General features: G+C 46.6%; 1 protein-coding gene across 1 annotated transcript; it reads left to right on the plus strand.

The window, feature by feature from the left end:
* Positions 1-12,775: 12,775 nt before the first annotated feature.
* Sh2d7 (SH2 domain containing 7) lies at positions 12,776-23,786 on the plus strand. Its single transcript, XM_057768370.1, has 6 exons — positions 12,776-12,951; positions 14,215-14,304; positions 17,843-18,008; positions 18,249-18,461; positions 20,128-20,811; positions 22,335-23,786. The coding sequence occupies exons 1-6, from the start codon at positions 12,776-12,778 to the stop codon at positions 22,383-22,385; spliced, it is 1,380 nt and encodes a 459-aa protein (XP_057624353.1). The 3' UTR covers positions 22,386-23,786.
* The last annotated feature ends 59 nt before the right edge of the window (positions 23,787-23,845 follow it).

Below are 23,845 nucleotides of genomic sequence, written 5' to 3' on the forward strand. Positions count from 1 at the left end.
TTATAAACAAATGAATAAGGCCAGTTATGGTGGTACACACCTTTAATCCCAGCACTTACGGTCAGATATTTGTGAGTCCAAGGCCAGTCCAATCTATTTAGCAAGTTCCAGGCCAACTAGAGCAACATAGTGAGACCATGTCTCAAGTAAATAAATAGACAGTTTCTTGTGGTTTGGGTGTGAATTTTTCCTTCTGAACTCAATCAGCCTGTTGGCAGAGAGCAATCGATCTTTAAGACTATGAAGTATTTTATGAAAGGTCATAAGGTGTTGCCCTGGGAGACAAGTGTGTGTGTGTGTGTGTGTGTGTGTGTGTGTGTGTGTGTGTGTGACTAGCTGAGACTCGTGGTGAGGTGAGGATGATAAGAATGATAATGATAATGGTGTTATTACTTTGTGCCAGCCACCATAACAAACCAGCTCTGCTTAGCTTAGAGGTAAAATTACTTGATATCAATTGCTGAAAGAGATCACTGAGGAGATCCTTGAACTGCTAATTCTTCTGCCTCCAGCTCCCTAGTGCTGAGATTACAAGTGTGCACCATCATGTCTGTCTTCTGATGATCCTTAAGGAATTTTTCTGATTAAAGAGTATCTAATTTATTAAGAGAGTGAATACATTATATGATTTGAACTTGCCAGTTTGATTCTGGAAAACTATCTTAATTTTCTAAAGTAACTAGTAAGGATACCATAACCTACAAACTAATAAAATTAGGGAAATAATGCTTAGTAGAGAATAGAACACAATTTATGTCCATTTAAAAGGTATATATTTATTAGGAGCTAACAAGAACTCACTGAAAAAAATCAAACTTGCTTAAATTTTTTTCAATAGCATAAAATAATGCCATTGACAACATTTACTTCTCTTTAGTGATAAATTTGATTTAAAAAAAAAAACCTACGAGATTAACATCCCAACACAAACACACTGCCATGATCCCTACAGTCCATTCCAAACACCACAGGCCACTTAATAGAGTTAGCACTGGTGAACATCTCACCATAGTCTGGCCAATCAGGAGCTCCATCTCATGCTCTCGAGGTTCACAAGAAGCTAATGATTAGAGCAGGTGATTTTGTATGTCGATAATTCAATCTTGAAATGTATTTACACATACAAAATAGTCCACAATGTTCATCCTAAAAATTTTTGACACATGCATCTATGACATAAAATCAGTTTGAATCGTTCCCCTATATTCAGACGTATTCCCTTTTCTAGTCAGCACTTCCACCTCCCTGTTCTGATTTGTATCATCATGGATCAGCTTTACCTAATTTTGACTTTCATTGACATGACATAAGAGACTACTTTATGATCTTCTCCACGTAATTCATCCATATCATTGCATCTATTAGAAGGACTTTTTAAAGCTGCTAAGCAATACTTCATTGTGTGACTATAGTTCCCTACACATTTGTTGGACACAGGAACAAACCACCATGTTATTAATTTTCCATAAGAAATATGACAGGCTGGTGGCTCAGACCATGGGCTTAGTCTGGTTTATCTGTTCTCTCCTAGCCATTCAATACACAGAAAGCCCAACTCTTCAAAAAGAGTCTGGAATCTGAACAGAAGGGGTTTGTTAGATGATGTAAATACCCAACTCTTAGCCAGGGTGTTCTGTCAAGAAACTTGACATTAGCTAGGTGAAGCTGGCATTTGCCTTGGAGATTGTTTTAACTTTGTTTGAGTACAACTACATTATAGCCCGTCGCTGCGATATCTTTGACCACGTGTTAATATTAACAATAGGCATTTCTCTCTTCCAAGATGCTCTGCATATTGTAGCTTTTGGTTTGGTTAAATTATTTGAGATTTCCCTTTTCCTTCTATTCCCAAGTCATTTTGTTTGTCTGTTCGAGACAGAGTCACCGGCAGTCCAGGCTGGCCTCTGACTCACTATGTAGCTGAGGATGGTCATGAAGTCCTGATCCTCCTGCCTCTGCCTCTCAACTGTTGGCATTACAATTGTGCACTTTCATGCCCACTAACCCCCAGGTCTTGCTTGAAGGACTTGATATCTCTTTAGCCTAAAGGATTGCATATGAGATCTAATCCACAGTCTGGGCTAGCTACTCAAAAGAGAACCCCACGAGTCAGTCCCCTTTTTGGCTTCAGTACTCAAGGTCCGGGCAAAGATCCAGAGTTGTAATTCTAAAATCTATAGATGGTCAAGAAAACTGATGCAGCAGAGAGCCAACCCAAAGTAATTTGGACAGACCAAAGCACAAAAGCAAACCAACATATAAAAATGAAGTAAAACAGTTTACAGGTTAATCAAAAAAATTTTGTGGTTTTTCGAGACAGGGTTTCTCTGTAGCTTTGGAGCCTGTCCTGGCACTCGCTCTGTAGATCATGTTGGCCTCAAACTCACAGAGATCTACCTGCCTCTGCCTCCTGAGTACTGGGATTAAAGATGTGCACCACCACTGCCTGCCTTTCAAAATTGTTAATTTAAAAATTAATCAATTTGGGGACTGTGGCTCAGTTGCTAGAGTATTTGTCTAGCATGCATGAAGTCCTGAGTTCTACCCACAGTACCTAGAAGCTGGGAATGGTGGTGCAGCCTGTGATCCCAGCACTCAAGAGGTAAAGGCAGGAGGATCAGAAGTTCAAGGTCATCTTCAACTACATAGAAAATTCTAGACCAGTTTGGGCTCCATGAAACCCTGCCTTAAAAATATATGGTTTTAAAATAATCTGGTTGACTAAAATAGTTATTTATATTTAAATAGAGAAGAAATACTTTAGCCATTTGTTTTATTCTGTACTACTTTAAATTCCTGGGTATTAGTTTTCAATTCTGGCCACCACAATTTAAGACATATTATTCTAAAGAAGTTACTACAGCCATGACGTCACTAATTTCTCCATCCCACAAATACGAGAATACTTACTTTGTACAGTAGCTTGTCGTACTGAGGAAGGCTATTTACCCTCCCTCATCAGTATGATAGCACCTCAGAGCACTCACAATCTAGAACTGGACCAAAGTGAAATTGCTAGCATCCACCTGGGGGCAGTGTTTCCTAGTGTTTCCTGAATATCCAGGGCAATCGCAAGAGAACTTTCCATGTGAATCCAATCCTCTTCTAAAGTGATGTCCAGTGTCACATGGAATGGAAAACGCAGGCTTGTTCGGGGAATACTGGAGTGCAGCCATTGGGTAATTCCGGTTGTTTCCTTTGAGGGTCATACTAGTCTTCTCATTAAAATATGATCAGCCTGCATGCCTTTCTGATCTTTCATCTTTGCTTTGTGAGACAAGATTTAACTATGTCTAGCCTTGAACTCATCATAATCCTCCTGCCTCAAACTCTCAAGGGCTAGAATTATAGGTATGTTGACACCATGCCCAGTTCTGATCCTTTTATGTGCTCTGGGCCATTTGTTTGTTTTAGACAAGATTTCACTAAATAGCCCAGAGGGCTTGGAAATCACTGTGTACACCAGGCTGGCCTTGAACTCAGAAGAGCTCTGCTTGCTAACTTGCCCATAGTGCCCATGTCACAGGACCAAAACTGGTATTTGGGCCAACATGCCCATATACCCTTCCATGTGACAATCATCAAAACACCAGTTATCCATAGAGGTGTACGGGCCTGTTCACCCACACGCTGTGTCAACCTTAGTCACACTGCAGGTGTAAAGACTTGTCGGCACATACGCCGTTTCCAAGCCTGGTCATATGGGGTGGTATATGTGCATTTTGGCCTACATGTAATTCCTGAGATTGGGTTACATGGTAGGGTATATGGATGTATTTTCCTTATGCCATTTCTGAGCCAGTCATATGTAAGGGTAAATGGGCATTGTTGGGCCACATGTCATTTCCGACCATGATGTCATGGGAGCGCTGGGTGAGAACGTTAGCCCACACGCCATTCTCTACCAGTTCCTATAGGCGAGCAAATGGACTTCTGGCTCATGGACCATCTCTCAGACCAGTCTTCTAGGGGGTATTCGGGCTTGGTGGCCCACAAACCTCTCTGAACCAGGTCACCCTGGCTGGTGCAAACACATGTTGGCTCACAGGCCACTTCTGAGCCCGGGAACATTGGGGAGTGGAGTATATGGGCATGCAGTCCCGCATTACACTTCTGAGCCCCTTCATGAAGTGTATGAGAATGTTGACCCAGATGCCAGTTAAGAGCCCAGCTATAGCTTGGGATGTCTGGCCATATCCACCCCCTCAAGGCAGGTCACGTGGAGAGGTAGTGGGCACGCTGGCTCCCATGAACATTTTGATTTCCTTGGAGGTCTATATGGGGACGTTGACCAACATTCCATTTCCAACCTCATTTGTATTGGATGGTGGGTGTGCACGTTGGCCCTCCTGCTGTATTTGAACCTGGTCACATGGGAAATGTACGGGCATGTTGGCCCACGTTCCATTTCCAAGTCTGGCCAGCCTGGAGGACTGTGTATGTGACTCTGTTGGCTCACAAGACATTTCTAAGGAGTCATATTGGAAGGTGTATGAGCATGTTGGCTCATGTGCCATTTCCATATTAAGTCAGATCATAGTGGAGGGCAGGTGGGACCACTCATCACATGTATTTATTAATCTGGTCATTTGAAGGTATATATGGGCATATATTGGACCACAAGCCTTTCCTTCCCAAGACCAGATACATTGGGGTATACAGTCATGTAGGCTCTCATGCCATTTTGAATTTAGGTCATATGGGGGAGGGCATGGGTATGTTGGACCACATTCCATTTCTGATGTAAAGTCATACAGAGAGGCAGAGTATGCATGTGGGTAACCCACGACATTTCCAGACACGGTCACATGGTGGGTCCCGGGGCCCATACACCATTTCTGAGCCTTGTCAAGGGGAGGGGGTGGACTTATAAGTGTGTTGGCCCACATGACATATCTAATCCTTGTCATATAGGAAGGGTATGGTGATGTTGGTCAACATGCTATTTTTGAGTCTGGTCACTTGTACAGGTGGGGATGTTTACAGGCATGACCCACATGCCATTTCTAAGTTCAATCACAAGGCATATGGGCATGATGATAATGGACTACTACGAGGCTTCAAAAATAAGAGTATCGCCTGTCTGTGGACTCTTGTGGAAGGAGTGCAATTACATCATTGCATGTTTATAAGGCAAGTAGACCACTACACAGTTGTCTGCCTTTTATGTAAGCAAGGGAAAAAATAAAAACAGGTAATGCATACCAGTAGTCCAAGATGTCTGTACACTGAAGAGGAAGGATCACTTGACTCCGGAAGTGTGGGAAAGTCTGGGAAAACCTGGGCAACTAATGAGACCTTGTCTCCCCAAAAAAGGGAGAGGGTGAGCTAGAGGTGTTGGTGCATGCCTTTAATCCCAGCACTCAGGAAGCTGAGGCAGGCAAGAGAGTTCAAGGCCAGCCTGGTCTACATAGTAAGTTCCAGGATAACCAGGGCTACACAGATCTGTCTCAAAAAGTAGGGAGGGGTTTTGGAATGATGTGTGTGTGTGCGTGCGCACGCGTGCACACAGGTGTGTTATATGCACACAGTTAGTAACCCAGAAAGAATATTCAAGAAATGAGTAACAGTGGCAACCTGTGGAAGCAAGGTAGGGTCAGGCACCGAGGTCTGATGCTGGTACTTTTCTAAGACAATGCCTTACTATGTAGCCCAGGCTGGATCCAAGCTCATGATCCTCCCAAATGTTTTAGCTTCCCAAATGCCGGGGATGAAGGCGTGTGCCCTGATGCCTTGCTACTGACAAATTTTCCTTCCTTCTCCTGCTTTCCTCGCTCCCTCCTCTCCTCTTCCTTTCTGCCTAGTCATTTTCTTGTTGCTGTCGATGAGATACTCGACAAAAGCATCTTCAGGAAGGAAAGGGTCATTTGGGCTCAGCCTTGGAGCTACAGTCCATCGTGGTGGCAGGGAAGGTATGGCAACAGGAGTGTGATGCAGCTGGTCACATAGCATCCACGGTCAGGAATGCTGGGCTCATTGTCTCTTGTTTATTCTGTCCTGGACCCCAGGCAATGAACTGCTGTTACTCATAGTCATGGTGGTTCTTCCCACCTTGAGTAACTCAACAGAAATTCCCTCAGAGACACGCCCAGAGAGCTGTCTGTCTCTCATGAGCTAATTTGTTTGTTCCGTAATAAAATGTGTAGAACCTTTAAAAAAACATAAGTGGTCAATTATTTGAATAGTAATTTAATATGTATGCCTACTGCTCCTGTGCCAAGGACTGGTCTGGGCACAGTACAGTGTAGAGTGGCAGATCCTTCCAAAGAGGAGGAATCAGGTCATTCTTTCTCTGTTCCTCAAGTCCAAGACACAAAACCACGCACTACTGACAGAACCACCAGGGGCTTGAAAACGTGCTGCCTGGACTTCAGGCCAGCACATGACAGAGGCCCTTTGGCATTCTACCCAGGAGTGTGGTGGCCAACAGAGCCCTGCAGTGGACAGCGTCATTACTGCAGGGCCTCAGGAAAGAAGACAGAGCCAGTGCTTGCTTTGGAGCCACCCTTTGGGCTCAGTCAGATGGCTGGCAAGACTCCCTCTGAAAAGCTTTGCAGAGATACCTCCACCTGCTTCCCAGAGTCAACCAGGCTGAACACCTTTAGAAGAGCCCTTTCCTGGGTCATCTGCGACTCTCTGTCTGGAAGAGCAGGGCCTTGACAGATGAAGACCCAAGACAGGGAAGTACTGACAAGGACAGGACACCAAATTCTGGGGACCTCCCAATCTGCAATATCTTGAAGCCAAGGTGTGAATCATGTTGCCAGCATGTGTAGCCATGCCTCCTAACCACTTAGATCATTCACCCAAACACTACCACGTAGTTTTTGTTTGTTTGTTGTTGTTGTTGTTGTTGTTGTTTACTCTTTGGGGACCTGTCACCCAGTTTCCAAATAAATACACAGAGACTTAGTCTTACTTATAAATGCCTTACCTTAGCTTGGCTTATTTCTAGCCAATTTTCCTAACTTAAATTAACCAGTTTCTCTTCTTCTACAGTTGCCTCTGGGCTTTCTACTTTTCTTTATTCTATCTTTCTTTCCTTCCTTCTCTGTGGCTGGCTATGTGGCTGTGTGGCTGTGTGGCTGGGTGGCTGGCCTCTAGTATCCTCTTCTCCTCCTTGACTCACTCCTTGCTCGTCTCTCTTCCCTAAATTTCTTTTTTTTCTTTTATTAAAAATTTCCACCTCCTCCCATTTCCCTCCCCCTCCTCCCTCCCCCTCCCCCTCCCTCTCCAGTCCTAAAAGAAGTCAGGGTACCCTGCCCTGTGAAAAGTCCAAAGCCCTCCCCCCTCCATTCAGGTCTAGGAAGGTGAGCATCCAAACAGACTAGGCTCCCAAAAAGCCAGTACATGCAGCAGAATAAAAACCCATTGGCTTCTCTCTTCCCTAGATTTCTCCTCTTTTTTATTCTCTCTGCCTGCCAGCCCCACCTATCCTTTCTCCTGCCCAGCTATTGACTGTTCAGGTCTTAGATTAGATCAATCAGATATTTTAGGCAGGTAAAGTAACACAGAGTTAAACAAATGAAACACATCTTTACGTCATTAAACAAATATTCCACAGCATAAATGAATGTAACACATCTTCAACTAATATTCCACAACACTACCATGTAGATATTTTTCCCACTCAGGGTGTGTTGTTCATGTATGTGCAGATGAATAGGCACATGCATGTAGAAGCCATAGGTCAATATCATGTCTCCCTTTATTATTCTCTACCTTATTTTGTTAAATATTTGTTTATTTTTATTATGGGTGTATGATGTTTGCCTGCATGTTTGTATGTGTAGTATGCACATACCTTGCCTAGTACACACAGAGGCCAAAAGAGGATGTTAGACCCCCAGGAGCTAGAGCTTCCAGTGGTTATGAAGCATCATGTGGATGCTGGGAACTGAACCTGAGTCCTCTGCAAGTGCAGAAAGTGCTCTTAGTCGCTGAGCCATCCCTCTAGACCCTCCACCTTATTTTTTGAGGCAGGGTCTTCCACTAAACTGGGAGCTCACCAACTCCGGACAACTGGCTGGTGGTGACCAGGAATCCTTCTGACTCTGCCGCCCCTAAGTGAGGCTTGCAAGGTCAAGCCACGACGTCCAGTTTTTTACCTGATGGGAGGGATCCAGAACAGGTCCTCATGGCTATAAGCACTTGACTACTTGCTCCGTTTTTTTATAGACGGGGAAACTGAGACACGGAGCTATCACAGAGTCAGTCAGTAGAAGCTGACATCCTGAATCATTTAGTCTGATTCCAGAGTATGTTCCCCCTTAAATCAGCCCCCTACATCTCTGAGCCCTAATGGGGGGAGAGGAGGGGGACTATTCCATAACTTTCTCTCTACCCAGGGCCCAGCATCCTCCAGGTGACCACACGTAAGGAACTGAACAATGGGATGTGGGGTTCATCCTGGACAATTGTTTCCTACCCACAATCCTTTACATAGCAAATCGAATTCTCTCCAAACCCAGTATTTGCTCCCCCTCAGCCCCATATTTCCTTTGAGGACAAATATAGAGCTCTCCTTATTTGCCTGACTTTCAGAATTGTCACCCCTGGTTCAGAGCCATCTGGGATATGTTCCCTTTCGTACAAAAAAGCCTTTGTCTTCTTATGAAAATGATCAGGTTCTGCCCATAAACGTATCCAGCACAAGAGGTGGTGTAGTGAGAATGCCTCATGGAAAAAGAGGGCAGTGTATTTCTTTGCATTTGAATACTTCCAGGACGTTACTCTGGCAGCAAACCAGCTCCGGGTCAGACCCCAGAATTCTCACTCTTATGGTGCCATGGGCCTCTGGAGAATTGGCTGAACCGAATGTGCCTTGTAAATTTTTTTTAATGAACAAATTTGGACCTACAGGGAACAGAGGGGCTAGGTTATGTGGAGTTAGCATCATAGTAGAATATTGATGCGGTACCAGCACTGTGCTTTACCTTGTGCTAGAAAGCAAGGTCTGATTGAATTGGGTTGAGAAAAATGGACTGTCCACATGCCTGCAGCTGCTGTCATGAGATAGGAAAATATCTGTGGCTTCCGTTGGTGACGAAACAACAGGTGCTGCTAATATTAATGGGGTTGTTGCCTGTATCCACCATGAAGGAGTTACTGAATCTCAATGAAAAGTTCAGGAAAATAAAGACAGAATCCCCTTTCTCCTCAACTTTACATTCTACAGAATTCTAGTTCTTGTCCACTTGGGCCTGGGACTACAAACCTCACCATCTCTCTGACTCACCTGTGATGAGAAGATCAAGTATCACATTCAAAACTGATGACGCATTCCTGGTGGCCCCTTTCAACACTCTCATAGCCAAGACTGGAAATTAAGCATTTATAAAATCACTGTTCTGGGTAGCTGACTCTCCAGGAACACTTGCTGTGTAGCCGTGTGCCTGGCCCTGTGCTAAGAGTTGCCCAGGAAAATTAAGTACTGTTGTTTTTGTGTAAAGGAGGAAGAAGAGGCGAAGAGGCAAAGAAAGCGCCCCCAGGTTCAGGCTGTAGGTTGCTTCGTGCTCCTGCCTTGTCACTAAACCAAATGCATCCCACACATGCCCAAACACAGGTTTCAGAAGACTTTATTTCAAAATCGGGCATAGTGGTATACTCCATTGATGCCAATACTAGGAAAGCAGAGGTAGGTAGATCTTTCTGAGTGTGAGGCCAGCCTGCTCTGTATAATGAATTCTAGGCTAGTCAGGGCTACATAGAGAGACCTATATTAAAAAAAAAAAAGATTTCATTCCATATTTTATTGTGTGTGTGTGTGTGTGTGCGTGCATGCATGCACACGAGTACAGGAACCTAAAGAGGCCAGAGACGGATGCTCTAGGTATCTTGAAGTTGGAGTTACAGGCAGTTGCAAGCTGTTTGATACAGGTGCTAGACACGAAATCTAGGTCCCCCAGCAAGGGCTAGTCTGACTCTAACCTCTGAACCATCTTTCCAGCCCCTTGTTTTGCTTTGAGACAATACTTGACTATATGACTCAGGCTGGTCTCAAACTGGTGTCTTGCTATAGAGCCTAGACAGGCCTCAAATTTGCAATTCTCCTGCTTCTCTGTCTGCCTAGTGCTGAGATTAAAACATTTTATTTTATTTTAGACTGAGATTACTTATAACAAAGTTGTATTAATAATAGTAGTCTAGGACTGGAGAAATGGCTCAGTAGTTAAGAGCATTGACTACTCTTCCAGAGGACCCAGGCTCAATTCCCAGCATCCACATGGTAGCTCACAACTGTCTGTAACTCCAAGATCTGACAACCTCACACAGATATACATGAAGGCAAAACACCAATGCACATAAAATAAATTATTAAAAACATAATAGTCTACCCAATGGGACAGACTATTCCATATTTAAGAGTCTTTACATCATCACCATCATTGGCAGCATTCTCATAAAAAATGGCTAATCCTAATTGCTTATTTACTTCAAAGTCTATTCAAAGGAGTTTAACTCAGTTGAATTTCCAAATAACGCCGGGCGGTGGTGGCGCACGCCTTTAATCCCAGCACTTGGGAGGCAGAGGCAGGCGGATCTCTGTGAGTTCGAGACCAGCCTGGTCTACAAGAGCTAGTTCCAGGACAGGCTCCAAAACCACAGAGAAACCCTGTCTCAAAAACCAAAAAAAAATAAAAAAAAAAAAAAGAATTTCCAAATAACAAGTTGCTATGGTTTGAATATGACATAATCCCCTAAGGAGTTATGTGTTAGAAGCTTGAACCTCAGAGTTTCTATGTTGGAAGGTGGTGGAACCCTGAAGGAGGCTTAGGAAAAGACAGGTCCTTGGGGAACATTGCCCTGGGAAGGGATTAATTAATTCCATCTTCATAGAACTCTAGAGAGTTCTAAACAGAGTGAGTAACTCTAAAAGCTCTAACTGGTCCTTTCTGGCCATGTGATTGCTCTTTTTCAATTATGTCCCCATGATGGCATCCACCACCCTATGATATAGCCAGAAACCAAAATAGATGGAACTATCCAATCTTGGCCTTCTAGCCTCGAAAACTATGTCTTAAATAAATCTCTTTTCTTTCAGAGGGACCCAGCCTCGGGTGTTTCACTGTAGCAATAGAAAATGAGCAAATACACATGTCATTTTACCCTCATTTCAAAGATGAAGACACTGAGGTTAGACAAGTTATAACATTTGATTAAGTGCCACACAGACATCAAGTCAATCTGAAGCATGGAAATGTGGCTATGACATCTTCTCCTTTTTCAGTAAGTGGTTTCTATCGAAGTAGAACACATACTTAGCAAAGAGCATAAACTATGCCCCATGAATTTTCATAGTGAGCACATCACCCAGATCAGAAAGTGGAAACATACCAGCACTCCTGGTCCCTTCCTGGCAGTCATTAGACTCTCTCCCCTCCCCCACTGTAACCTCTGCTCTTAATTTTGAGCATCATTGATTAGCTCTGGTCTGCTTTGAATTTATGTAAATGATCTCTTATTCGTTACCATTTATTCCTACTCATCATAATGACCTCAGAATCTAAACAGTAACCCTTTATGTCCAGTGTATGAGCAAACTGAGACATCTCCAACGGCTCAGCAACCCTCTGGTCCCCCATGCCACTGTGTGATGGGAGGGAGAGTCTAACCTGTGTTCTGGGGAGGCTGGATGCTTCTGCTGATTCAGTGTTCTCCAGTCTCAGTTTCTGCTGTGGAATGACCCTGGAGATTGGGAATATTCATGTGAACAAAGTGTTCTACGGCCCTAAACTGATCCCAGACGCCCTGTCTGGGCCCTCACTTTCCCCGTGGTTGACAACAGCCTCTCTCCCCCCAGGTGCTTGCCTTCCTCCTTCACGCACTCACTGTTACTCTTGGGTAAGACTGACTGCAACCCATGGCATGCAGCCCACGTGTTCTGCCTTCCTCTCCCTGCCTCCTGCAGGCTGGATACATCCGGCACAGTGTCCACACGCATGCACAAACATTTATTGCCCATCTACCTCCGTTAGTAACAAGTGCCTCTCCATGACGGAGGAGAATGACTCAGTAGGCAAAGCGCTTGCTTCACAAACATGAAGACCTGATTTTGGATCCCTGGCACCCGCATAAAGGCTGAACACAGAGGCAGAAAAAGGTGGATCCTAGGGACTTGCTGGCCAGACAGTCTACTCCAAGCAGCAACTCCGGGTCCAGTGAGAATGCAGAGTGACAGAGGAAGGCGTCCAATACCACCCTCTAACTTCCACAAACATATACATGGCTACATTCCTGCACATGCACACACACAACAACAATAACAAAAAATGTTTTCTCAGCTGCGGTCGCCTGATTTCAGATTTATACGGTGAACAGTAGGTACTTGATACAACCTGCAGAGGATGGAAAAATCATCAGTATGGAACTTCCCTACCAGAACGCAAAAAGCCTCTGTGAGGGCAGGATACAATGAATTTAAATCCAGGGCTTTGCTAACAGGGCCAAAGTTGTGACTGCAGCCAGGGTCTGCTCCTCAGCTGAGGAACAGACGGAAGATTGGGAGAAAATAGGCCAAAGTCAGCCATTCATCTGCTGACTCAGATCATGGAAAGTTTGCTTGACCCTCACCAGGCTGCAATGGTGGCCTCCTGCTCGTGATTCTAGTCAGCCAAAGCTTCACAGAGGAGAACCTGCTGCCAATCCAGAGGCAACAGGACTCCTGTGTGCTCCAGGCACTGGGAAGGGTGTGGGTCAGGCAAATGAGCTGCATCACACCCAGATATAAGGGACGACAGCCATCAGGACTCACTTCCCGTCAGTACTTATCAGGATGGAGGGCGGCCCAGAGCAGCTGCATCTACCCAAGGCACTAGGGGAGGAAGGGGATGGGCAGGCCTTGGCTGAAATCCAGGAGTTGGCTCTGAAGTGGTTCATGGAGACTCAGGCCCCCTCTATCCTGCAGAACGGAGCTCTGCCCACCTGGTTTCATGGATTCATCACCCGCAAGTAAGGCTGCCCCTGACAACGTGGCCAGCACGGCCCCACAGTTCCTCAGGGCTGAGAATATCACCTAAGGATTCTGGAACTCTGGGTTCCTGACCTTTCCCTCACTAGGCAAAACCCTCGGGGTGGATGGGACAGATTGAGGAAGCTTCTGAAGGCAGGTCTGAAGAGCATTTCCCTAGTGGGGTCCTTGCAGCTATAAGAAGGACTGTGTAGGGGCTGGGCATGTTTGGATGAATTCTGAGAATCTTGGCAAAAGTTAAAAGACTGTGGCCATGCACCAGCATTGGGATCCTATTGTAACTAAGCTAGAAAACTGGCCAGGAAAACTAGACACATGGTTATCCTGGCCTAGGAGATAGAATGTGGGATTTGACAATATGGTTGATCTGGATTGCCACGCTTCCCAATACTTGATGGAGAAAGGAACGAGAAACAAAGCCCACCAGGTCCTGGCCTGGTGCCTAACACAGCACCAGAGACAGCTTTTTGGATCACTTGAGGCTGTGTGCTCAGGGGGGGCCTACACCTGCTTTAATACTCTGCTGTCACTGTCGTGACACTCTTCATTTGGAAATAATGGACCTTACATATTCACTTGACGCTGATCCCTACAAATTATGAAGGTAGTTCTAACTTGGTGAGTAACTGGCTAAAGGAAATAGATGATCTGTGTTCTGCCAAGCCAACACAAAAAACAAAAAAGCTAGAATTTTCTGCCATGCCTCCAAAACACTTGGCATTGTGTAGGGCATGAAGAGGGTGGGAAATGAGCTCCTGTAAACTTCTCTCATAACCAAGCTTGAGAGGCAGCAGCAGCTCTCTGCTGCAGAAGCTCTCCTGTAGTGTGCATCCTGCACAACCACACACCTAGTCCCCAGACAGGGATTGCTGCCAATGCAATGTCTCCAGCTGGGTGGCCTCATTCTTACTATAGAGTTATCCAGGTGGAGAGCAGGTAGCTGCAGACAGTGTCTAATGCACCTGATGACAAGGCTGCAGTGGGGAGTGGAAGGTGCCTTGGGACTCACATCCAACTCCAAGCTGAGTCTTTAGTTTGTTCACGTGAGCCAGGACCAAACACCGATTGCACCTTGAGAGGCCTGAGAGCCAAAGGTCTACAAAGGTTCTTTATCAAGGGCTGAAAGGCTGCCTCAATCTTGCGCCCAAGACCATGGCTTGCAAGGATTCTGAGGCAGGTCTAATTCAGGCTACTTGGTTATTGTGGGGGTACAGACCCCAATTAATAGCATGTCCTCTGTCCAGGCAGACAGAGCAGCTACTCAGGGACAAAGCTCTCGGTTCCTTCCTCGTCCGCCTCAGTGACCGGGCCGTTGGCTACATCTTGTCTTACAGGTAAGTACGTGGGAAGCCCTCATTGAAGGGCCAGGCAGCCTCAAGACTCCATAACCCAGAGGCTGCTGATAAACGCTGAGGCCCAGAAGCCCACTGTCTGGTTTTCCCTGGGCCCCGACCCCATGATTCATTTATCCCAGGCTTGGCCAACCCTTTCAGGGCAGCAGCACTGACCATATGCCAAGGATGGCGCTGCAGCCTTCAAAGGGATGAGCGAAGCCAGATAAAACATCTTCCTGGTGGGAACAGATGGATTCTGAGCTCGGTAAAGGAGAAAGAGCTATTTGCTAGTGGGAAGAGGGCATGGTTGAGTATAAGAAAGCCTTCTAGCCGATGGACTGGCATAAATAGAAGTGCAAGGTTTTGGGAGCCCTAGGTCCCTGGGTGCACCAGGAATCAGGATATCTGGGGACAGCCTTGGATGAGAATTCTGACACAAAGAAGGGATCCAGGGAGACCGCCACTTCACCAGTTTCCTCATAACAGCATAAGGAGGGAGAACCGGAGATAGTCTAGAGGTGCGAAGGCTATGGGGGACCCATACCATCACTGAATATGAAGACCTTGGCTATGAGACCAAAGAAGAGGAGACATGGGCCTGCTAAAGCCAGAGGTGATGTGAACCCTGGCCTGAACATAGGCTGAGTTGGGAAAAGGCTCCCTCTGGAGACCTGGAGGGAGGCCAGGAGTGCGGCAAACTTCCACATCTTCAGATTCTGATTCAAATGATGTGCACAGACTCTTCTTGTTCAGATCCTAACCCAGAGGAAGCTTCTTTGCCTCTCTGTGCCTCTGCCAGCTCATATGTAAAACAGGACTATTCTAGTTCCCTATTACAGAACTGCTGGATGTGCTCAGTAAGACGGTGCATTTGAAAATGTCTGGCACCAAGTGCACAAACCATGGAAGGGCCAAGTAAATTTTTTTTTCTTTTTTCTTTTTGGCTTTTCGAGACTGGATTTCTCCATAGCTTTGGAACCTGTCCTGGAACTACCTTTGTAGACCAGGCTGGCCTCAAACACACAGAGATCCACCTGCCTCTACCTCTGCCTCCTGAGTGTTGGGATTAAAGGTGTGTGCCACCACCACCTGGCTGGGCTAAGCAAATATTAATCATTGATCAATACTCATTTTTCCCCAGACACTATTTTGGGCACTTTGAAATATAATAAGTAAGCATTTTTCAAATCTCTTTTCATTTTTGTTTTCCCTTTATTCTGTGTTTCTTTGAGCTTCTCTCTCTCTCATGAGACCTTAGGCAGAATGCCACCTTGTAAAAGACAGCGAAAAGAGGTGCTCTGAGAAATATAAATATCACAAGGGACAGAAGAGTCCAGAGATGAACCAGCATGCTGACTCACTGATTCACATCAGGAGTGTCACTGTCATTCCTGGTTTCCTAGAATTGGCACAAGGCATGTGGATATCCAAGTTGTGGGGAGAGGGGAATGTACAGAAACAGTAACCTTTCTTAAGGGAAATAAGAAAACATTTCAATGAGCAAACCAGCTGCCTGTGAAAATGGGATAAACAAAAACTTCTTAGACACGAAAAGTACTCACTATAAAACACTGATAGATTTGGATATGAGGGCAATCTGGCAGTGACTTCTGTCACCCCACTGGTGGCCAGGATGGAGTCAGCTGACCTGGATGGGTAGACGGTGCATCTCTTTCCTCCCTCACCACCACATGTGCCCCCTTCCTGAAGCATGCTTGGTTTAAAGAGGAAGCCTTCCCAGAATAAAGGAGGAACCCCCCAAAAAATTCTCAAAAGACTGATAAATTTAGCCGGGTGATGGTGGCGCACGCCTTTAATCCCAGCCTCGGGAGGCAGAGGCAGGCGGATCTCTGTGAGTTCGAGACCAGCCTGGTCTACAGAGCTAGTTCCAGGACAGGCTCCAAAGCCACAGAGAAACCCTGTCTCGGAAAAAAAAAAAAAAAAAAAAAAAAAAAAAGACTGATAAATTTGATTTCCTTGTTTTATATATATATGTGTGTGTGTGTTTATACATACATACATATATGTCTTTTGATCCATCTTGCTCCTGTTACTCTTTGGCATATTCTCAGAAGAAATCAGCACATGCATTCATAAAAAGATAAACATAATAGCTATATTTATAAAACCTCAATAAAGAAACATTGCCTAAATACCCAACAGATTACAGGTTTTCTTTTTTTTAAAAAAAGATTTATTTATTTATTATGTATACAACATTCTGCCTTCATGTATGCCTGCACACCAGAAGAGGGTGACAGATCTCATTGCATATGGTTGTGATCCAACATGTGGTTGCTGGGAATTGAACTCAGGACCTCTGGAAGAGCAGCCAGTGCTCTTATCCTCTGAGCCATCTCTCCAGCCCCAGATTACAGGTTTTCTATCAGATGAGACACTACACATAACTTTTGAAGGGAAGAAGCTAAATCTACTTGGACCTCAGTGAATCCGAAAAATACCTTGCGTTAAGGAAGTGAGATACAAATGAGGACTTTTGCATAATTTTCTTTTATTTGAAATTCCATAAGGGAAAAAAGGAACCTGTAGCAATAGGGTCAGGAAGGGGCCAGCTGTGGAGCACTGGCAAGGAGAGACGAGGCAAGGCTTTATATCCTAATCTACCTGTGGTTACACGGACATTCTCATGTGTAGAAATTCATCATGTTGCACACCCATGATGTGTGCTCTGTGTTTAAATCATTTTTCCATTTAAAAAAAAAAAAAAAGGAAAATGAAGAACTCGGGATTTTATAGGAGGCAGGGTTCGGTTGTTCCAGAAGATGGGATGGGTGGGGCAGAATGAAATGGTGCATGGTTGGAGCTTGTCTTTACTGGAGACTTTGATATTTTCTTTCTCATTTTTGTGTTGATAGGTTGTTTATTGTTTTTGCTTTTTCATTAATTTTGAGCTTCTAAAATACTGGATTAGCCAAATATGGTAGCTCATACCTATTGTCCCAGCACTCAAGAAGCTGGGACAGGAAGATGGACATGTGTTTGAGGCCAGCCTGGACTATATAGCTGTAGGCCAGCGTGGGCTATAAAATGAGATCTTCTCTCAAAAATAAATGAGTAAATAATTAAAAGATTTAAAGTTAAGATAACTAGGTAAATAGGGCTGGAGGCATGGTTCAGTATTTCAGCACTTGCTCAGCACGGGTGAGGCCCTAGGTTTGATCCCCAGGACTCCCCCCCACACACACACACACACACACAAACAACAGCAACAACAAAGAGATTGCATTAGTAAATCTGATGAGCAAGATTTGAGGTACCCTTGTTTGGGGCTCAATGAGTGTCTCAATCACTCTAATCCCAGTCCTGCCTTCCCCAAGAACAAGCTCAGGTTCTTCCCAGGGCCCCAGACATCTGAAGCCTCCCACCCTGACCCCAGTTTCCCGAGGAACATCATAGACGCCCATGGGAAGGACAGCCCTTGGTCAGCTGAGTCTGAACAGAACAGAAACACTCAGGTGCAGAGCTGGCCCACTGGCAGGCAGCAGCCCAACCCAGTCCACATGTAACTGTGTCACAGGGGCAGTGATCGCTGCCGCCACTTCGTCATCAACCAGCTCCAAAATCGACGTTATCTTGTCTCCGGAGACACCCTCAGCCACAGAACCCTGGAAGAACTCCTCCGTCATTACCAGGAGGTGCAGCTTGAGCCCTTTGGAGAGACCCTTGCTACTGCTTGTCCACGGGTAGGCACTTTTCGCCCCGGGCGAGGGAGGTAGGATGGGGTGTCCAGGCTTGGGGTGACAATCACACAGGTATATCCTATGAAGGGAACTCAAAGGAGTCATGGGCCCTCATTCAAAAGAGTACCTTTTCCAAGGTCAGGAACCTAGTGGGATGTTTCCATCCTTCCCCTGCCATACCTGCAAGCACTTGGAAGCTGCCAGTGTGTGACCATAAGCCTGTTATATCCTCACTGCCTCCAGTTAGAGGAAAATGACCTCTATGATGCTGTCAACACGGGCCTCCAGCAGACTAGTCTAGGCCTGGAAAACCCAGCTGCCATGGGATTTCCCATCGTGGTTCCTGAGAAGGCCACCAGCCCCCGCCTTCCTGCAAAGCCTCAGGTCTCCTTCCTGCACACCAAGAAAGGCCTGGATGTGAATCCCTGGACAGTCTCCAAAGAGGAAAGTGCAGAGGTGAGGAGGATCTGTGCCGCACAGACTGATGGCTGCTAGCCCGGATGTGGTCATACCAGTCAGGTCCTTAGAAATCACCAGAGCAGTATCTTCAGCTATAGAGGGTGAGCATCAGGCCCCCGGTGTAAGAACCACAAACTGGTCTTAGTTCCCAGTGATCCTGCCCTGGTCAGATGGATGGATTTCAAACTTAGGCTAGACTTTTCTATTTTCTTACCATGAGGCTTTGTGCGAGTCAGGTCCTCTATTTCCCATTCCTTACATTCTTGGGAGATCTCAATGAGAATGATCACGAGATACCTGAAAATCACTCAGCAAACTGAAGTGAGGCGTCTGTATGCTAGGATAAGCTCAGAGAATGTTCTTTTTTTTTTTAAGATTTATTTATTTATTTATTTATTTATTTATTATGTATACAACACTCTGTCTCAATGTATGCCCGCACAACCAGAGGAGGGCGCCAAATGTCAGTACAGATGGTTGTGAGTCACCATGTGGTTGCTGGGAATTGAACTTAGGACCTCTGGAAGAGCAGCCAGTGCTCTTAACCTCTGAGCCATCTCTCCAGCCCTCTTAATGCATAGACCACAGTACACCAAGGATTTGCCTTTGCCGCTGCTGTTTTGTTTGGTTTATTTGTTTTTTTGTTGGGATTTTTTTTTTCTTGAGACAGGGCTTCTCTGTGTAGCCCTGGCTGTCCTGGAACTCACTCTGTAGACCAGGTTGACCTCGAACTCCCAGAGATCTGCCTGCCTCTGCTTCCTTCCCAAGTGCTGGGATAAAAGGTGTGTGCCAATACATCCATGCCAAGGACTTCTTATGCTCGGAATAAAACCTAAAATCATCAGAGTCTACAAGAGCCTCTCCAGTAACTGGAACCTCCTTCCCTTCCTTACCATGGCCCCATTTGCTTTCTAGATCTTTCTTAAACCCATTAGCCATTGAACTTTCTGTATACTCTGCCTGGGTCTCTTCTCACCAGAGAGTGACATTACTTGTACTCATACTGCGCTGCATGTCTCCTCAAAAGGTCACTTGACTTATAGAACATGTTGCTTTTCCCACCTGACCTGTAGGACATGTCATTTTTCCCACCTATTATTTTCTCTACTCTGTTACCTGGCTTGCTCTCCACAGCACTGATCATGAGCTAACATGGCATTACCTATGTCACATTCATATGTCATATACTACATCAAATCCTTGTACATTCCTAGCACAGCCCCATGGTGCTTGTTTCCAGATTAGCATGTAAACTCATGCTGGCCTCAGGACTTAAGACTGCCTGTCACGTAGCTGGTACTCAGTAAATATTTGTTGAACGGATCCACAAGCGATGGGCTTGTGATACAGCTGCTCTGAAAGGGCATACAACATTGAGTGGGTGGGCTTACGGGGCCCTGCACAAATGGACCATGCTAGAGGCAGGAGGACCAGGCAGGATGACTTTGGGTTGGCTGTTGAGCTAGTTACCTTGGATGCCAAGGCAAAGACTGTACTTAGAATCATAGAACCAGGAAACATAAAGGTTGTGAGCCAACCCTTGCCTATGATAGGCAAACTGGAGAAAAGAGGGGAGGGGAGACTTATAAAAACAGCTCAGGGGGTGTGAGGTCACAGTACCTATGGAGTGCTTTTTAAGACATTCTCTGTCCCTTTCTCCCAGGCACCCACTAGAGGGCCACCTATTCCCCAAAGGAGTCCCTCTCTTCTGGATGAGCCTTCTGCAGGCCCCAGCGACATCATATATGCGGACCTGAAGAAGACAAACCGGGCACAGCAAGGCTTGGGCATAGAGGTATCTAGCAGGCACAGGCTAGCTCCAGCTGGCAGCCTGGCTTGTTCCCCAGGCAGGAAGCCCTCAAGGAAACTCTCAGATGAAGACCAGAACAATCCCAATAACCCAGAGCCTGCCCCACGTGGGGTGAAGACAGACCAGAGTGCTACCATGTCTTATGCTTCCTTAGGATTTTCCCTGCGCCCCAATTCTGAGGTCCCAGGATCACGGGCTGCTACTTGGAGACAGGGGTTTCTAAAGCTGAGCCACGAGGCTCAATCCTCCTCTGAGGCCAGTTCTACAGATACCTACCAGCTTGTTGGGACTACAGGCCTACGACAGGAGGGTAAGGACAGACCAGGCCAAGGAAACACTACTTATGAGCAGATTCCAACCTTCTGGCATGGCACTGCCAAGCTCCCATACCCTGAATTCAGCTCCACATACAGCCAGCTACTAGGGCCCATGGACTGTGGCTTTGAGATCTCAGGGACTTCTCGGGTCCCAGAGCCAGGGAACAACTATGAGCAAATCCCAGCCTCCAAGAACAAGGACACTGGACGGGTGACCAAGGTGAGTTCCCTGGGTGGCCAGGTCCTTACAAAATACCCAATGAGCCAGACATGGCAGCACACGTCTTTCATCTCAGCACTAGAGTAGCAGAAGCAGGAGGGGTTTTGTGAGTTTGAGGCCAGCCTGGCTTCCGTAGTGAACTCGGGGACAGCCAGGACTACATAGAGAGAACCTGAGTGTGCTCCTCATGCATGAACGGGTTACTGCCGATGCTCACAAGTTCCAGGACTTTTCCACCTGGTGATAATAAGGATGTGGGGTGAATGGGGGCTTCTAGCCCACCTAAGAGCTTCCTCTATGGCAGAACACTCCCTGTGTTTCTCAGAGCCCACTGCAGGGCTGTCAGATCCACCTGGAGGCAGAAAGAAGATCCGTGGCCCCAGTAATGAATAAGCAGCTCTCTAGCCTGTGGCTTTGCCATGACAATTTCCCTGAAGACTAAGGTTGCCAAATTCACCAAGAAAAAAATTACAAGGCATCTATTAAATTTGAATTGTACATAAATCAGTAGTTTTGATACGTCTCAAAAAAATCATAATGGTTTCTTATTTATCTAGAACTCAGATTTAACTGGGAAACCTGTATTTTCACTTGGCAACCCTACCCAGGCTTTCTCTTCCTTGTCTGTAAAATGGGCTGACCAACTGGTTATGCCCAGGGCAGCTGCCCAAGGAGCAGTGTCCTACATTCTCTCTTGACAAGACACTGTCAGGGGTGGCTCTTGGTGAATTGGGTGATTATTTCTGAGGATTCATGATAGACAGGAAGAGAACATGGATGGGGGTGTAAGAACACCAGAGGGAAGTGGCTGCTCCTGCGTCCCCAGGGAGGCAGATGAGCCCACCAACCCCCTTCCAATCCCTCAGCTGCCTCTACTCGTGAAGAGTAGAGAAGTAGAAAGCTCACTCCTGTGGGCACAGCCTCAGGTCTGGGGAAAGCTGGAACTTCCCTTTCCTAGCCTGAACAGGGACATCCCAAGCTTTAACACAAAAAGCTTCTGGGGAACCAGATCATCCCTCAGGCCAGGGCTGTCTTCCAGCTCTAGCTCTGTTCCCACCATTTTCTGAGGTGTTGACCCTCTCAGACCCAGGCAGTGGACAGTCCTTTAAGGACCTCAGAAGCCAGGTTTACACTTCCCCTGGATGTCCCCATGTCCTCCTCTAACCCTGGGAGTCGTTATAACCCCTCTCCTCCTCCATCCTGTCCCAGCAAGGCCCCAGATGGGTAGGAGTGGGCAGGGAGCCCAGGACACACCCGGGAGGGAAGCCGATACTCTGCAGTACCCCCCCCCTTTCTACATTCCTCCCTTTCCACCAGACAAAGGCAAATCGGTCTTAAATCTGAAGGCTGAGAGTGGGATTGGAGGCCCCAGAGAGGCTTGTGGGAGCCATACCAGCATTGTAGTCTGGCATCATTTTTCCAGCTTGGACCCTCATCCCAGACCCCAGCTAAGAGCTTCTGAGCCTGGGTCTTCCTATTTCTGTTGGGGAGCCCATGTTCCAACGTCTCTCCCTTCCTTCCAGCCTGACAAGTTCCGGAGACTCTTCTTCACGGACAAGAAGCACAAATTCTGAGAGAGGCCTGGCATCCAGGGGGTTTCCTGGCTACACCTGGATACCCTCAGCTCACCTGAAGATGTGCCACAACTAGCCACTGTGGAAGCAGGCTCTGGGATGCAGCCTAGGTACCTACCTGGGAAGGCATGGGCGAGACCTTGCCAGAGCCTGTAACTCCTGGATATGTCCTCAACGCTGTCCATCCACACAACGAAGGACACAAGAGTGGGGACTTACTAAAGGAAGGACTGGGTGAATATGCAGAGGCCTGGGCTGATGAATGGCAGAGTCGGCCTCATACCTCAGATACTTCACAAGGATGTGGCGGGCCCCTTATCGACAGACATTCTCCCACCTCGCTAAATGACATCATGCTATTACTTCTGAGGACAAAACCAGTTCCCTTCCTCGTGGTCTTGCCAGGTGTTGGGAGAAGGCCAGGAGCCACATTCTCTGCACCCGTCCCAGGAGGATTAGAGCAAGAAGCTGGGTCCAGCCTCAAAAGTCATGATGCTGACGTGACAGCGGGCTGGGAACTGCCCAATTTTCCTGCCCCACTTTTCCATCTTTATCCCAGCTTCGCTCTGCACGCTCCTAGTTTGTGCTGCAGATAAAGAAACCGAGACCCAGCAACTAATCTGAAGACACGGCCAGTGAGGGCCTGGACAGAAACCCCTCAGTAAGACAGGTTTAAGCTTGGGATGCACTGCTGGGCAACATCTGGAGCCAGCCAGGGGACACTTGATGCCATGCCTATGGGAGCAGGTCACCCCTGCCTGCCTTCTGCTGCCTCCAGCCAGGCCTGCCCTTTGGATCAACCCAGATTCCTCCATGAAACCCACCATTCGCCTGGTGGTTTTACCTCCAGAGAGCACCTGGGGCTTTGCCCAGTCCCTAGCTTGGCATAGGCCACTCAGGCCTCTTGCTCCACTGTTCCCTCAGCCAAGCAGGTTCTTCCAGGGATCTTTCTCTGTTTAGTTCCACTCCCCCTTGTCCACGCGTCCCCACTTCCACAGGGTGAGAAACTGGCCTGCTTTCTCTCTACCCTGCCTCCACTCGCAGGAGGCAGGAACCAAGACCACAGCCCCCTCTCCCCCTGCCTCCATCCAGGCCCTGGGCATGACTGGCTAGTGTACATTTGTGAGGAAAGCCATTTCCTGGCAGACACTTGCCTAATACTCTTTTCTCTCTGGGCTCTAGCAGTGCCTATCTGTTGGGGGTGGGGGAGTGAAAGGTTTAAGAGCAGTGGGCTAGCCTGGGACAGTGGTGAGCAGATATAACTACTACTAGGAAAATGGAAACAGTCCTCACCCAACATCCTGAAACGGAGGGCGATGCTTCACCCAGGCTAACTCCATGGACTGCCTGGAATTGAGCGCCGAGCATTCCTAATGCTGACAGACGCAGAAAGTGCAGGACACAAAAGTGTTTTATTCCTAGGCATTCACAAACCTGAGGTCAGCACACCCCAGTGACAC

Source organism: Chionomys nivalis, chromosome 4 (assembly GCF_950005125.1).
Source record: "Chionomys nivalis chromosome 4, mChiNiv1.1, whole genome shotgun sequence".
NCBI classification, from domain to species: domain Eukaryota; kingdom Metazoa; phylum Chordata; class Mammalia; order Rodentia; family Cricetidae; genus Chionomys; species Chionomys nivalis.